The sequence below is a fragment of the Pristiophorus japonicus genome, chromosome 1, assembly GCF_044704955.1.
Source record: "Pristiophorus japonicus isolate sPriJap1 chromosome 1, sPriJap1.hap1, whole genome shotgun sequence".
Lineage (NCBI taxonomy): Eukaryota > Metazoa > Chordata > Chondrichthyes > Pristiophoridae > Pristiophorus > Pristiophorus japonicus.
This window is the reverse complement of record NC_091977.1, coordinates 341,762,795-341,778,831: the sequence shown is the minus strand read 5'-3', so window position 1 is coordinate 341,778,831 and position 16,037 is coordinate 341,762,795. Positions and strand designations below refer to the sequence as shown.

At 42.4% G+C, this 16,037-nt stretch overlaps 1 protein-coding gene across 14 annotated transcripts in view; it reads left to right on the top strand.

Annotated features, from left to right (window-relative positions):
- Positions 1 to 16,037, top strand: part of LOC139273211 (cAMP-regulated phosphoprotein 21-like) — a 705,332-nt gene that overhangs the window by 585,343 nt on the left and 103,952 nt on the right. For all 14 annotated transcript variants that reach the window (XM_070889897.1, XM_070889855.1, XM_070889888.1 and 11 more), the window contains one exon: positions 14,456 to 14,582. In XM_070889897.1, the coding sequence (XP_070745998.1) occupies positions 14,456 to 14,582 (127 nt within the window). The remainder of the gene's footprint in view (positions 1 to 14,455; positions 14,583 to 16,037) is intronic.

Below are 16,037 nucleotides of genomic sequence, written 5' to 3'. Positions count from 1 at the left end.
ATACATGAAGAAAAAAAGATTAATGAAGACAAATGTAGGTCCCTTACAGTCTGAATCAGGTGAATTTCTAATGGGGAACAAAGAAATGGCAGACCGATTGAACAAATACTTTGGTTCACAAAGGAAGACACAAATAACCTTCCGGAAATACTAGGGGACCGAGGGTCGAGCGAGAAGGAGGAACTAAAGTAAATCCTTATTAGTCAGCAAATTGTGTTAGGAAAATTGATGGAATTGAAGCCCGATAACTCCCCAGGGGCCTGATAGTCTGCATCCCAGAGTACTTAAGAAAGTGGCCCTAGAAATGGTGGATGCATTAGCTACCCTCCTATGGACTGGAGGGTAGCTAATGTAACCCCACTTTTTAAAAAAGGAGGGAGAGAGAAAACAGGGAATTACAGACCGGTTAGCCTGATATCGGTGGTGGGGACAATGTTGGAATCAATTATTAAAGATGTAAGAGCAGCGCATTTGGAAAGCAGTGACAGGATCGGTCCAAGTCAGCATGGATTTATGAAAGGGAAATCATGCTTGACAAGTCTTTTAGAATTTTTTGAGGATGTAACTAGTAGAGTGGACAAGGGGTAGCCAATGGATGTGGTGTATTTAGATTTCAAAAGGCTTTTGACAAGGTCCTATACAAGAGATTAGTGTGCAAAATTAAAGCACGTGGTATTGGGGGTAATGTACTGATGTGGATTGAGAACTGATTGGCAGACAGGAAGCAAAGAGTAGGAATAAATGGGTCCTTTTCAGAATGGCAGGCAGTGACTATTGGGGTACCGCAAATTTCAGTGCTGGGACCCCTGCTATTTACAACATACATCAATGATTTAGATGAAGGAATTGAATGTAATATCTCCAAGTTTGCAGATGACACTAAGCTGGGTGGCGGTGTGAGCTGTGAGGAGGATGCTAAGAGGCTGCAGAGTGACTTGGACAGGTTAGGTGAGTGGGCAAATACATGGCAAATGCGGTATAATGTAGATAAATGTGAGGTTATCCACTTTGGTCGTAAAAACAGGAAGGCAGATTATTATCTGAATGGCGACAGATTAGTAAAAGGGGAGGTGCAACGAGATCTGGATGTCATGATACATCAGCCTTTGAAAGTTGGCATACAGGTACAGCAGGTGGTGAAGAAGGCAAATGGCATATTGGCCTTCATAGCGAGAGGATTTGAGTATAGGAGCAGGGAGGTCTTACTACAGTTGTACAGGGCCTTGATGAGGCCACACCTTGAATATTGTGTACAGTTTTGGTCTCCTAATCTAAGGAAGGACATTCTTGCTATTCCCAGGGTGACAGGATTGACATATGAAGAAAGACTGGATCGACTTGGCTTATATTCAATGGAATTTAGAAGAATGAGAGGGGATCTCATAGAAACATATAAAATTCTGATGGGATTGGACAGGTTAGGTGCAGGAAGAGTGTTCCGATGTTGGGGAAGTCCAGAACCAGCAGTCATAGTCTAAGGATAAGGGCTAAGCCATTTAGGACTGAGATGAGGAGAAACTTCTTCACTCAGAGAGTTGTGAGCATGTGGAATTCTCTACCACAGAAAGTTGTTGAAGCCAGTTCGTTAGATATATTCAAAAGGGAGTTAGATGTGGCCCTTACGGCTAAAGGGATCAAGGGGTATGGAGAGAAAGCAGGAATGGGGTACTGAAGTGCATGATCAGCCATGATCATATTGAATGACGGTGCAGGCTCAAAGAACCGAATGGTTCTATGTTTCTATGTTTCAAAACATGAGCGGCTGAAGAGAGCGGAAAATCGCAGTAGAACCTGCGCAACTAGAGCAGCGCACTGGAGTTGGGGGGCGGGGGGCCCGGAGTACAGTGTCAGTATTTTATGGACAAATTCGCAAGCTGCTCCGAGATTAATGCGCCCACCTGTAGAGAGGACCTGAGGGAGGGAGGGGGTCAGTAGGAATATGTGTGTGTGTGTGCAGCAGAGCCTGGTCTCCATTCGTCTCGGATCCCCTTGCCATTGGACCAAGACTTTGCTCTGTCAAGCCCATGTGGTAGATGGTGTGCAACGGCCACCCCACGATAAAATAATTCACGTACCGGCATCTTCCACCATTCAAAATGAAGTTCTGGACCTGGAATATCAGGACCCTCATGGACAGCCCCAACAGCAACAGACCGGAACATCGTACTGCTATCATTGCCCGGGAACTCAAATGCTACGACATCAACATCACCGCCCTAAGCGAGACATGGCGGGCAGGCGAAGGTCAGCTCAAGGAACAAGGTGGTGGATAGACCTTCTTCTGGAAAGACAAATCAGAAGAAGAATGCCGACTCCATGGGGTTTACTTCGCCATCAAAACTGAGCTGGTTTGGCGCTATCGAGATTCCCTCTACAGGATAAACGAATGCCTCATGACCTTTCGGGTCATCCTAACCCAGAACCAGTATTCAATGGTCATCAGTGCGTACGCCCCAACACTGGAAGCTACGGACGAGATTAAAGAGGAATTCTGCTCCAGCCTTGAACAATCCTTGTCCCGAGTACCAATGGGCAACAAGCTGATTCTCCTTGGCGACTTTAATGCCAGAATTGGAAAGGACACAGATCTATGGAGAGGGGTGATTGGCAGGGAAGGGGTAGGGAAAACCAACTCCAATGGTATCCTCCTCCTGTTGAATTGCTCAGAACATGGTCTTGTCTTAACTAACACCTTGTTTCGTCATAAAGACAAGTACAAGGCATCCTGGCAACACCCTCGCTCCAAGCACTGGCATCTGCTAGACTACGTCATTGTCCGAGCAAGGAACTGCTAGGATGTCTGCAACACGCGCGCCATGACAGGAGCTGATGACTGCTGGATTGACCATCGTCTAATTTGCTCTGCTATCTCCATCAACGTAGCCTCAAAACGCCGGGGTAAACAGAAATGCTGCCACAAAAAGATCAAAGCTGAAGCACTCAAAGACCCTGCAAAGAAAGTCCTACTCAGCCAACACCTCACAGTCAACCTGATGACCTCCAATGAACTGGAGCTGCAGAGTGTCCATAGTGCCTGGTCTGCCCTCAAGTCCATCATAATTAGCACCTACGAAGAGACTCTTGGTTACTCTACCAGAAAACATCAAGACTGGTTCGATAAGAACAACCAGGAGCTAATAAACCGCAAACGCAAGGCATTTCTGAATTGGAAACAACTCCACAACTCAAGAGAAAGAAAGCAGATCTACAGACAACTGAAGGCTGATGTCTAACAAAAAATTTGTGACAAAGAACAAATGGTGGGTCGAAAAAGCGCAGGAGATCTAACCTCTAGATGACAGTCACGACATGCGTGGAAATTTTAGCGCAATCAAGTCCATCTACGACCCAAGCATTCAAAGTCCTATTCCACTGAGAGCCAAGAACTGAGAGGTGCTCATCAAGGACATAGAGGCAGCCAGTGCCCGCTGGAAGGAGCACTTTGAGGATCTCCTCAACCAAGACTCTGTCTTGACGTGTGTCCTTGACTCCATCCCACAGCATGCTGACCGTCGCCACCTCAGCACAATCCCAGCCCAGCATGAGGTTGAAAAGGCCATCTGACAACTGAAAAACAACAAGGCCTCAGGAGCGAATGGGATCTCCACCACAGTACTAAAGCATGGCAGAGAAGTACTCGGTGCAAATCCATGACCTAATCTCTCTGATCTGGAAGGAGGAGAGCATGCCAGGGGATCTCAGAGATGCCGTAATCGTGACCATCTTCAAGAAAGGGGACAAGTCTAACTGTGGTAATTACAGAGGAGTCTGCCGCAGGGAAAATCATCGCAAAAATCCTCCTCAATTATCTCTTCCCAGTGACTGAAGAGCTCCTCCCAGAGTCGCAATGCGCAATCCACCCACTAAGGGGTACAACGGACATGATCTTCACCGCGCGACATAACCAACAAAAATGTAGTGAGCAGCATCACCCTCTCTACATGGCTTTCTTTGACCTCACAAGATCTTTGACTCTGTCAACCGCGAGGGATTATGGAGTGTCCTTCTCAAATTCGGCAGTCCTCAAAAATTCATCACCATCCTACGTCTGCTTCATGATGACATGCAAGCTGTGATTCTTGCCAACGGATCCACCTCAGACTCAATACGAGTGCAGACCGCAGTCATGCAAGGCTGTGTCATTGCACCAACACTTTTCTTAATCTTCCTCGCTGCAATGCTTCATCTCACCCTTAACAAGCTCCCCGCTGGAGTGGAGTTAATTTACAGGACAAGCGGGAAATTGTTCAACCTCCGACATTTCCAGTCCAGATCCAAGGTTGCTCCAACCACTGTCCTTGAATTACAATATGCAGATGACGCTTGCGTTTGTGCACACTCGGGAGTATGAACTCCAAACCATCGTCAACGTCTTCACTGAAGCATTCGAGAGTCCAGGCCTCACATTAAACATCAGTAACACAAAGGTTCTCTGCCAACCTGCCCTCAGCACACAGTACTCCTCCCCATTATCAAGATCCACGATGAGATCTTGGACAATGTGGACCACTTCCCATACTTTAGGAGCCTACTATCAGCAAGGGCAGACATCGATGACGAAGTCCAACACTGCCTTCAGTGTGCCAGTTCAGCCTTCGGCTGCCTGAGGAAAAGAGTGTTCAAAGACCAGGATCTCAAACCCGGCACCAAGCTCATGGTCCACAGAGCAGTAGTGATACCCGCCCTCCTATATGCTTCAGAGAAATTAACTATGTACAGTAGGTGCCTCAAAGCACTGGAGAAGTACCACCAACGCTGTCTCCATAAAATCCTGCAAATTCACTGGCAGGATAGGTGCACCAACATCAGCGTTCTCTCTCAGGCCAACATCCCCAGCATCGAGACATTGACCACGCTCGACCAGCTCTGGTGGATGGGCCACATTGTCCGCATGCCCGATACTAGACTCCCGAAACAAGCACTCTGCTCAGAGCTACATCATGGCAGATGACCCCCAGGAGGGCAGAGAAAATGCTTCAAGTACATCCTCAAAGCCTCCATGAAAATATCTAACATCTCCACTGACTCTTGGGAATCCCTGGCTCAAGACCGCTCAAAGTGGAGGAAGGCACCGAACATTTCCAGTCTCTTCGCCAGGAGCATGCGAAAGCCAAGCATAGAAAGCAGAAGAAGCATACAATAAATCAAGCACTCCATCCACCCGTCCCTCCAACCATCATCTGCCCCACCTGTGACAGAGACTGTAGATCCTGCTTTTGTCTCATCAGTCACCTTAGAACTCATTTCAGTGTGGAAGCAAGTCATCCTCGACTCCGGGGTCTGCCTAAGAAGTTGTTCTACAGCACTGAGGTGCTGCAAACACTTACAAGCACTCCACAAAGGTGCAGGGTTGCACCCAAGCTCTCCTGTGACTCCCTCCATATGCTTATGGAGCGAGTCACAGCATGCAGCGAGGTTCTTTTCCCTTCCAGTGGGCAGAAGAGACCTCCCCAGGACACCAATGCAGCCTTGTTGCACATTGCACAAGAGGACACAAGCAGGGTTGTCGTCAGGAGGACCAGGTTGCAGTGGTGCAAACCTTTCAATGATCTCAGTAGATCACAAAACATTACTGCAAAGCCACACTCAGCCTCATCCTGTTGGGCCACTCCTCACGTCCCCATCGCTCTGCTTTCCCACCCTACTCTTGCACATCCTTACACCAACGTACCTTGCACCGCCACCCATCCCTCTCCATCTACATTATGACTTCCCCATCTCACTAGCCACGTGTCACACTCACCTTCATCTTCGTCCAATCATACCAACTAACAACATACAAGGACAGGCAGTTGTGTGTTATCGCCAATGTTCATGTGAAGTTTTTGTTAATGTGCCATCAAACATTAAAATCTTTATTTTCAACACTTTGTGTTCTTGGACAGATTTATGTGCACTTTTGGAAGTGGCTTAGTGAGTTGCAGTGAATGGTGAGACTAAACGGTGCACCCCCGCCCCCCCCCCCCCCCGCTGCAACAATGCTGATGAGTGTGAAAGGAATGGCTTGGGCATTAAAGGGATGCTTTATGGTGTTGGTGTGGGGTGGTGCCAACCTGGCGCATCATGTGACACCCAAGGTGTACAGCGTCAAGTGAAGTAAATCTGGCTATGGTAAGGCCATCCCTGGCGTCCCAGGCAGCAATGTGGTCAGGTGCTGATGCCCTCTGTCCCGTGCAGTTTCAGTTGATTGTGGAGAAGGTTAGTGGTGTTGGTGCTGCTGGTGTGCCTGTTGATGCTGGTGATCGGGCTGATTGTGGTGGGATTCTGAGGACCAAGGTGAGAGAGTATAAAGTGCACCGATGCTGATGGAATAGATAGCAGATGAAATAGAGGTGACCAAAGCGATCTATCAATGATGGGGAGAGGTAATGAGGTCAGACTGGATGGAGACTTGTGTAAAGACTTGCAACATTCTGAATCTGTAGTGGAAATTCAGTTTAGAGAAGCTAGTGACAAAGGGAAGATATCTAATTGACTGGGAGCTTTGACATGAAATTTGAAGCTGCCAACGCATCAGTTGAAACAATACCAAGTGACCTCCCGCCTCAGCTTCACTGATGAGGTCTAGGCACAGCGGTAAACCGGTGGGTGACTTGTCAAATTCCAAAAACTGTGAAAAAAGCATTGTTAAGTGACTGTAAACAAGCCACTAATGATTTTAACTAGCTCCCCCGCCGCTCAGCGCTGACAGACCCGACATTTGGTAAAGATGAGAGGTTGACAGTGGGGTCCTAAGCCGCTGTAAAAAAAAAACACTTTCCCACCTGCCCCGCCCACTAACCCACCCACCCCCCCCTAGAAAATCCACCCCTTTGTATGGATGAAGACACAAAAAACATTTCAGAAATAGTGGGGAACCAAGGATCGAGCAAGAATGAGGAACTGAAATAAATTTGCATTAGTAAATAAATAGAACTGGAGAAATTAATGGGACTAAAAGCTGACAAATCCCCTGGGCCTGATGGTCTACAGCCTAGGGTTTTAAAAGAGGTGGCCACAGAGATAGTGGATGCATTGGTTTTGATCTTGCAGAATTCCCTCTATTCAAGAACGGTCCCCATGGATTTGAAGGGAGAAAATGTAACCCCGCTATTCAAGAAAGGAGGGAGAGAGAAAACGGGGAACTATAGACCAGTTAGCCCGAGATCAGTAGCTGGAGACAATGCTAGAATCTATTATTAGGGGCGTTATAACATGGCCGTTACAAAGACATAATATGATTGGGCAGAGTCAACATGGATTTATGAAAGGGAAATCTTCTTTGAAAAATCTAATAGAATGATTTTGGGGTTGTAATGAGCAGGGTAGATAAGGGAGAACCAGTGGATGTAGTGTATTTAGATTTTCAAAAATCATTTGCTAAGGTGCCACACAATACACAAAATTAAGGCTCATGGGATTGTGGGTAATATATTAGCATGGATTGAGGATTGGCTAACAGACAGAAAATAGAGTCTTGGAATGAATGGGTCATTTTCGGATTGGCAGGCAGTAACTAGTGGAGTATTGCAAGGATCAGTGCTTGGTCCTCAGCTACTCACTATATATATTAATGACTTAGATGAGGGGACCAAGTGTAATGTATTCAAGTTTGCTGACGATGCAAAGCTAGGTATGAAAGTAAGTTGTGAGGAGGATGCAAAAAGGCAGCAAAGGCATATAGACAGGTTAAGTGAGTGGGCAAGAACATAGCAGATGGAATATAATGAGGAGAAATGTGAAGTTATCCACTTCGATAGGAAAAATAGAAAAGCAGAATATGTTTTAAATGATGAGAGATTGGGAAATGTTTGCATTCAGATGGACCTGGGTGTCCTAGTACACACATCACAGAAAGTTAACATGCAACTACAGCAATCAATTAGTATGCAAATAGTATGTTAGCCTTTATTACAAAAGAATTGGAGTAAAAGAGTAAAGACGTCTTTACTGCAATTGTATAGGGTCTTGGTGAGACCACATCTGGAGTACTGTGTACAGTTTTGATTTTCTTATCTATGGAATGAAAGGAAAGAAAGACTTGCATCTTGCATGACCACCAGATGTCATAAAGCGCTTTACAGTGAATGAAGTACTTTAGAAGTGTAGTCACTGTTGCACTGTGTAGGATCAGTGCTTGTTCCTCATCTATTCACTATATATATTAATGACTTAGATGAGGGTTTACTAGACTGATTCCTGGGATGGGGGAATTGTCCTCTGAGGAGAGATTGAGTAGACTCGGCCTATGCTCCCTAGAGTCTAGAAGAATGAGAGGTGATCTCATTGAAATATTTAAAATTCTTAAGAGGCTTAACAAGGTAGATGCTGGGAGGATGTTTCCCCTGGCTGGGGCATCTAGAATTAGGAGTCACAGTCTCAGAATAAGGGGTCAGCTATTTAGGACTGAGCTGAGGAGTAATTTCTTTATTCAAAAGGGTAGTGAATGTTTGGAATTCTCTACCCCAGAGGGCCGTGGAGGCTCAGTCATTGAGTATATTCAGGACAGAGATCGATAGATTTTTGGATATTAAGCAAACCAAGCGATATGGGGATAGTACGGGAAATTGGAATTGAGGTAGAAGATCATCCATAATCTTATTGAATGGGGGAGCTGGCTTGAGTGGCCGAATGGCCTACATCTGCTCCTATTTCTTGACGTGTTATAGTTCAGCGTTCAAATAAAAATCTCGTATAAGTGGATCTCGCTTTATCTCTTCTGTTTACTTAGTACTGGTCTGGAAGCATACAATCAAGAATTGGGTTTTAAAGATTTATTTTAAAATATTTGCATTCATTAATGCTAAACATAGTTGAAGTGATCTAGTTTGGTTACCAATGAGTAGCTTGTAAAGAATACTACATACAGGTTGATATTATAACATCTTAACTGTTTCGTTCTCAAAGATTATTGAAAGCTCACAATGTACAACTTCCTCTTGCAAGAGTTTTCTGATAAATTGATGTTAAAAGTAGGACCATGGGCTAGCATTCTCAATTAGAAAATGTTATATCTGTATAATTAAAAGGTGCTGAAACACTATGCAAAATGTGGTAATTTGTCAGGATATGAGAACAAAAATTGCAGTTGTTCAGTTATCACAAGCAGTTCATCATAGCAGTACCTGTTAAATCCGATTCACATGTTTCTATATGTAATAGTTATATCAGTATTAATGCTTCCCAACAACTAATTAGCAAATGATTTATAGTTTGGTTTGTGTCATGCTGTAGGTTAAGCATCTCATAATGTACATCAAAAGAGCATCTTGACATTTATGTACAGTTAATAGTTGTGTTGCATTGACAGCTTAATTTCACGTTACTCTGGTATACAAGCATCCATTGATTTATGGGCAATTCTAAAATCTTCCTAATCTACTGTAACCTGTTATGGAAGATTGCCGACATACCTACTACCTTCAAACGTCTGAAACAAGTACAAAAAGCACAATGTGATGGAGGGGATTCATCAATTTGCTATCAGTCTCTAGACTGACTGACAAATAGACACAGAAGAACTTAACGGAATAGTACAATTTTTGTAGCTGTTTCTACTGAGGCTGCTCCATATAGACAATGCTCTTTTCTGATGTGTTTCATTGGCCCGGAATTTGCGATGAGAATAACCGTGAAGCTATCAGCGCTCACCATTGTAATGGAGGAAATCTGACAGTAACTTTTGGAGTACACACATACGCAGCTAAACAAAGAAATCCAGAAGTTGCTGTTGGAGATACCCTGCTCCTCCACAGGGTGCGCTATTGCAGTCCTTGTTGATCGACTCGGCATTGAAATGACTGCAATGGCGTGAACTTGCTGAACCTCCCACTAGTTCCGTACTAAAAACGGCTGAAAAAGTTAGGGCTGGTGCATTCAGGTTTTTAATGATAAATGATCATTACTGCTGAACAACTCCTGTCGTCTGAAAAAATAATTTTACAAGTGTGGAGTCCCATTCCCTCAGAAGAAAAATAGTATTGAAGATTTAAAATATATATTTTTTTTACCATTTCTATCTGTCTCTCTTATCTCTCTCCCTTAATGCCATCTATATTTCCCAATCCTGATTTTGCTTTCTGTACATAATTTAAATATAATTAATATTTCCTGGTTTATACTTCCTCGGTTAGACTTCCTCTGTGGGCTGGATTTTTACTTGGAGGCACGGAGAGGATGGGGGATATTTGGAGACCAGTGGGGGGGGGGTGGTGGGGGTGGGGAAGAGGGTAGAGATAAGAGGCCTCTGGGTGGGGAATGGAGGTCGGAGGCCTCTGGGGGGAGGTCAGGGAAGATCAGAAGGGTGAGGAGTGTCCAATTGCGGGGGTTTGGCGAGGCTGGATTCAGGTAAGTGGAAAGGCACTTACCTCCTGGATCCAGCAGTCCTCGCCTCCCTTTAGCCGGTGGGTTTTCAGGGCGTCAGCCTCATTATAATATTTAAAATGCCAGCCTGCCTCCTGGGACTGCGTTGGCTGTCTGCACCCCTCCCCCACCCCCAGTCCCAGAAGTAGGCGGGATGGGGTCGTCATTCAGATTTTCAACACTTTAATCTCCCACCTGACCCAAACCTGCCCATTTTTTTAGGATTAAAATTCTCTCCTGCGTGTCGCATTGAGAATTCTTTATTCGGATTGGTTGAAGAGCCTTGCTGTTGTTTAGCCTGTTCCGATGTCTTGTAGAGGGCGCCGTGCTGTAAAATACGCCAGATTTGAGCAAGTCTCTGCTGACAAGACCCGGGAAATGTCTGTGGGCAACTATCAGCGAGCTGAATGGCGTGCATCATTCCTTCGCCGCTGAGAGCAAACTCCAGGCCATTATCTTCTAAATTTTCAAAGGCTTTAGCTGATTGAATGGCATCCTATAAATCCACTGCTGCTTTTAAAAAGAATTTACATATGTCATTACCATTTTTTAATTTTTATGAACAGCACTTTTATTTTTACTGATATTGTGACATTTACTGGGGAATCTAACTGTAGAATCTATTTCAGGAATGAGAAAGATCTGAAAACTTACAAATTAGTCACAAATTAGTTCTGCAACTCTTCATGAGTAGATTGAGTTCAGAATTCCATTGCTCGTCATTGAGTATTTTGATTCAAAATCATATGTTTTATTCAACATTAAAATGTTAAATAAAATATTGAAATGTCAAATGGGATGCTGTTGTCACACAGTCTGTATTCTCTCTATGTATGCACTATAGATACATAGAGGTTTATGGTTCTTTCCTATTGTTTTCCAACTGACGAAATGGAAATAAAGATTCCATGAAGTACAAATAATTTGTCAATGATCCTATTCAGTGAACACCTACAAAATTGACTTAAATTAATCTAATATGGGTTCAAATGTGTTTGCCTTTGTTCCAACTTACGATAGCATAGTGGTTATGTTACTGGACTAGTAATCCAGAGACCCGAGTTCAGACATGAGCTCAAATTCCATCAGCTGTGGAATTTGAATTCAGTCTGGAATAAAAAAGCTTGTATCAGTAACCATGAAACTACTGGATTGTTGTAAAAACCCATGTAGTTCACTGACGTACTTTAGGGAAGGATATCTGCTGCCCTTACCCGGTCTAGGTAAAGTGTTTGACTCTTAACTGGCCTCTGAAACAGCCTGCGAGCCACTCAGTTGTATCAAACTGTGAGGAAAAACTGCAGTGGTTCAAGAATGCGGGTCACCACCACCTTTTCACGGGCAATTAGGGATAAGCAATAAATGCTGGCCTTGCCAGCGACACCCACTTCTCATGAAGGAATTAAAAAAACTTATCTCTTCAAGATTTTAATATCAAGCTCACTGTAGTTCTCTAATAGGACACAAGTTTCCCCAGGAGTTGCAACTAGATTTTTTTGCAGTAACTTAAAACTCACAATTCTCCCCATTTAAGTTGCTCCAGTGTAAGTGAGTTAGTTAGGTTTTCTTTAGTATTTTTTTCAAAAGGGGGCATTACCAGCCACTTAAACCTGATTTGGCCATTTTAGCCAGTGGATTGGGGGCGGAGCAAGTTTAGCCCGCTAAAACTTACTCCAAACTAACTTAGGCCAGCGTAAGTGTACGTTCTGAAAAACCCTGTGCTGAATTAAGAAATCAGGCAGGCAGGCAGGCAGCCAGAGATAGAGGAGATGGGGGAGGGGACCTTGCAAAGCACTAAATACCTTCACAACAACGTTAAAGAAGCATAAATACATTTAAAGCACCAAGCACTAAACAAAGCAATACATTTGCACCAAGCACTAAACAAAGCACAAAAAGTAATAAGCAATTAATTAACAAATAAAAAAAATAGAAGGAACCCTGCAGCTAAAGCACCAAGACCAAGGTAATAAGCAATCAATAAATCAATAAATAACAAATAAAAAAATAGAAGTCCTACCTTCGGGAACGCAGCAGGCTGCCGATGAGGGAGCCCATTCGGCCAGGGCTAGGGACGGCGTGCTTCGGGCCCCTCCCACACAGCCTGCAGAGCATCGCACAGACTCGGGTTGTCAGGATCTACTGCATATGCGTGCAGACTCTAGCGCGCATGTGCAGAGGTCCCGGCACTGTTTTCAGTGCAGAGGTCCCAGCTCCGCCCCCAATCCACTGGCTACACTACGCCACCATCGAGGAGAGGCTGGGGAGCGACCAGAATCGGGAGGAAGATTTTTGGCGCGCTTGGAGGTGGACAAAAGCAGTGCACCTCAGGTGAGTGTGCCAGAAAAAGGGGTTGGGGAAATTTGGGCCCTTAGTTCTACCATTAAGAATAAGTACGTTCACAGTAATTTATCTCCATTAGATTGGAAAGAGTAGGAGAGAGAAAAATGTTGATTAGCACATCTGTTTTTTCTAAAAGTAGTGACAATCCACAACTCATTGAGATAACAGTGAAATGGCATAAATATAAACTATGGGGCACTGATTATCTCCTCAGTAAAAGAGTCAAGGAAAGTCTTGTTTATATGTGGCCTATATTAAGGAGACAAGGATCACTAGCATAGGTCCCATCTAAATACTCTGCTATGCTTTATCTCTTACATTACTTCCCAGTTTTATATCACCCATTAATTGCATCTGCCTTGTGATAGATATACAGGAATTAGTACTTGTTTTAAAACGCGCATCCCACAAAAAAGTGAGAGGAAAAGGGGAAAGAAATACAGAATGAAGGTCATTTATAGTTAGAGCAAAATCTAAGAGGGGTGCTTCAATATCAATATGTTGAATTTGCCATAGAAACAGTACAACAGTTCCCAAATAGTTAACATACTGCTTCATTTTGTTGAATGAATATTATTAAGCAAGCAGCTTTGACTGCAATTCCTTTTGTTATATCTAGGTAAGGCCCATATGGAGATTACAAGCTTCCATTAATCATATTTAATTGACTTGAACATGCAGGGTCAGTGATTTTCTGTCTTTATAAAGACTGATTGTATTTCGCAACACCTTACTAATAATCTCCTTGGAATAAGACCTCTCACTAGGCTAAAAGCTGAATATTAAACTGGGCCAGTATCGAGAAATGATGCAGAAAGTTATTTCCTTGCATGTTTATCCATTTAACATATACGCTCAGAGCCATGAACTTTAATGCAAATGCTTATTGGCAAGTTTTTAAAGACATAACCTACTGTGTGAATAATTGTTTTGCTTCCCCATAGCAATTAGTTACTACTTGGGCTAAGTGGAATTTTTGTAAGCTTGAAATTTCATGATCCAGCAAATTGCTCCCTTTGCCAAAAATGATTATAAAACTGTAATATCTGCACAACTGTCTCATTTGTACAATTGCCCAAAATGGATTATGGAATTGTCAGACAAAAAAGATTATTTTTTATGATCTGCTTTCATTTCCCAATGTATGTATCTTTCTGTTTGACCTATTAGAACAGGCTGCTTTCCCAGGTCATTAAATACCAAAACAATAAGTAATTCACCATATCGTGTTGTTAGTCTTGAAACATCTAACTGTTATTTATATATATATATATATATATAATAATATACATTATATATTGTGTGTGTATATATATATATATTATATATATATATTGTGTGCATGTGTGTGAGTGTATGTATATATATACACACAATATACATTATATATTTTATTATGTTACTAGTTGCCTGTGCTTCCCTGGAGCTTGAACTAATTGTGTTGGGGATTGGGCTGAAGTAAAACACAGCAGTCGGTATCCTGATTTATGGCTTCACACAGTGATAATGAGATTGATGACAGCATAGTGCATCTGGAAATAGGTTACTTAGAGGAATCCAAAAGAGCAGATGAATAATCATGTTGGGCAAATATATTTTTAATCCATTAAATTTTTTGCTTTTCAGTAAATGGTTTTATTTGTTTTATTAAGTGTCGTAGACTAATGAGATTGGTTGGAATCGCACTTATGTTTTTGAATATTTTACCAAGTAATTATTTATGCACTGTTCAGGATTGAAACTTAAGATGTTTTCCGTGAATCTCTTTCAGATGCCAGTGTATTACTATCCATCTGGCCAGTACCCTACCTCAGCAGCCCAACAGTTCAGGCCTGTTGCTTCTGTTCAATACAATGCACAGCGAAGTCAGCAGATACCACAGACCACACAACAGACAGGTATGTCATTTCTGCTGTATTGTTTCTGATTACTCCAAGTGAGCCCTGCCATTCTCCCCTTGTGTTTGTGCCTTAACTTGACTTGGAGTCAGTTAGAATTAGGGACAAATGAAAAACAGGTGTCCACAGCCACATTTAACACCCACCAATGGATCCAAATCTTGGAACACTTTTTGAGCTTCACATTTACTACGCATCACTGCCTTTTCTTTTCACTTCCATGTAATGCTTGCTTATGTGGATGCATTACAGTTTTGGGTTGTTTTGCACCATATTCTTGTTCAGTGCCCCTGATGACAGTTTCTGTAAGCAAACCTCGCCATTACAATTGGAAATCTTCAACTTTTAGCTTTCTATCCTATCAGAGTGGTGGAGATTAACGATTATCCCTTTTGCACTACTAATACTACGAATAATGTAGGATTACTACTATACCTTCAGTCTGTTTGAGTAAGTGAAAATCACAGATCAGAGATTTGACAAGCTACTAACAAATAACAAAATTTATTGGTACTAAACCAGGTAAAGTTATAAAATACAGTGAATAAGGCTATTGAAATAGTGAATGTCAACTGTAGGGTCTTTGTGTGCTTCTTGATAGGAGTTGCACCATATCCCTCATGTAGGCTCATTTAGCTAGCTCCTTTTTATCTGAACATCATCCGAATTCAGCAACAACTATAGAATCTGCAGACATGCTCTGCATTTATTCACTTAAATATTAACAAACAGAAATTCTATAAAATAACATTTCATAGATTTACAACTGCCCATGGTCACTTTCACGGCTACCAGTGCCACCGCACAACTGTAACAACAACTTTAAGTATGACATTGCTCAATAATTACAATTCTATAAACAATTTCTGATACAAATGAAGTGGCTGGGTCTAATTTAGAGTTCCACCATATTAATTTCTGCAAAACACAGGGCCTAGCAGTTAGATTAATCACTTAAAATATTTAAGTAAGCTGATTTAAAAGGAACAACAGCCAGTCATGCCCTTTGAAATAAAGAAAGCAATTGGCCACTTTTAACACTATTTAAAGAATACTTTTTATAGTTCCTAACAATTAAATGTTGCTCAAATGTTGCTATTTGTGGCAGCATGATGCTGCTCTGTACAGGTAACAGCTGTAGGTACACCACCAATTGTGTAATATTGGGGAATGGATGTGAATCACAAATGCAAAACAAACTATTTCTTAAGTTAAAAATCATGCCAACAAAATTCAAGACTACTACATAATTTCTAAGCAATAAAATAAAATTCTGTAAAATAATCAGCCACTCATTGTTTATATCTATTTGATATCATAATTTCCTCTACAGTGTTAAAGGATGTAATATTATTTAGTAGACTATTTAAATTACAGATTTGTTAAAGGTATATAGTACCTCTACAATAGGAATTATACACATTGAAGATGGGAGCTACTTAGCAAGAACCTTGA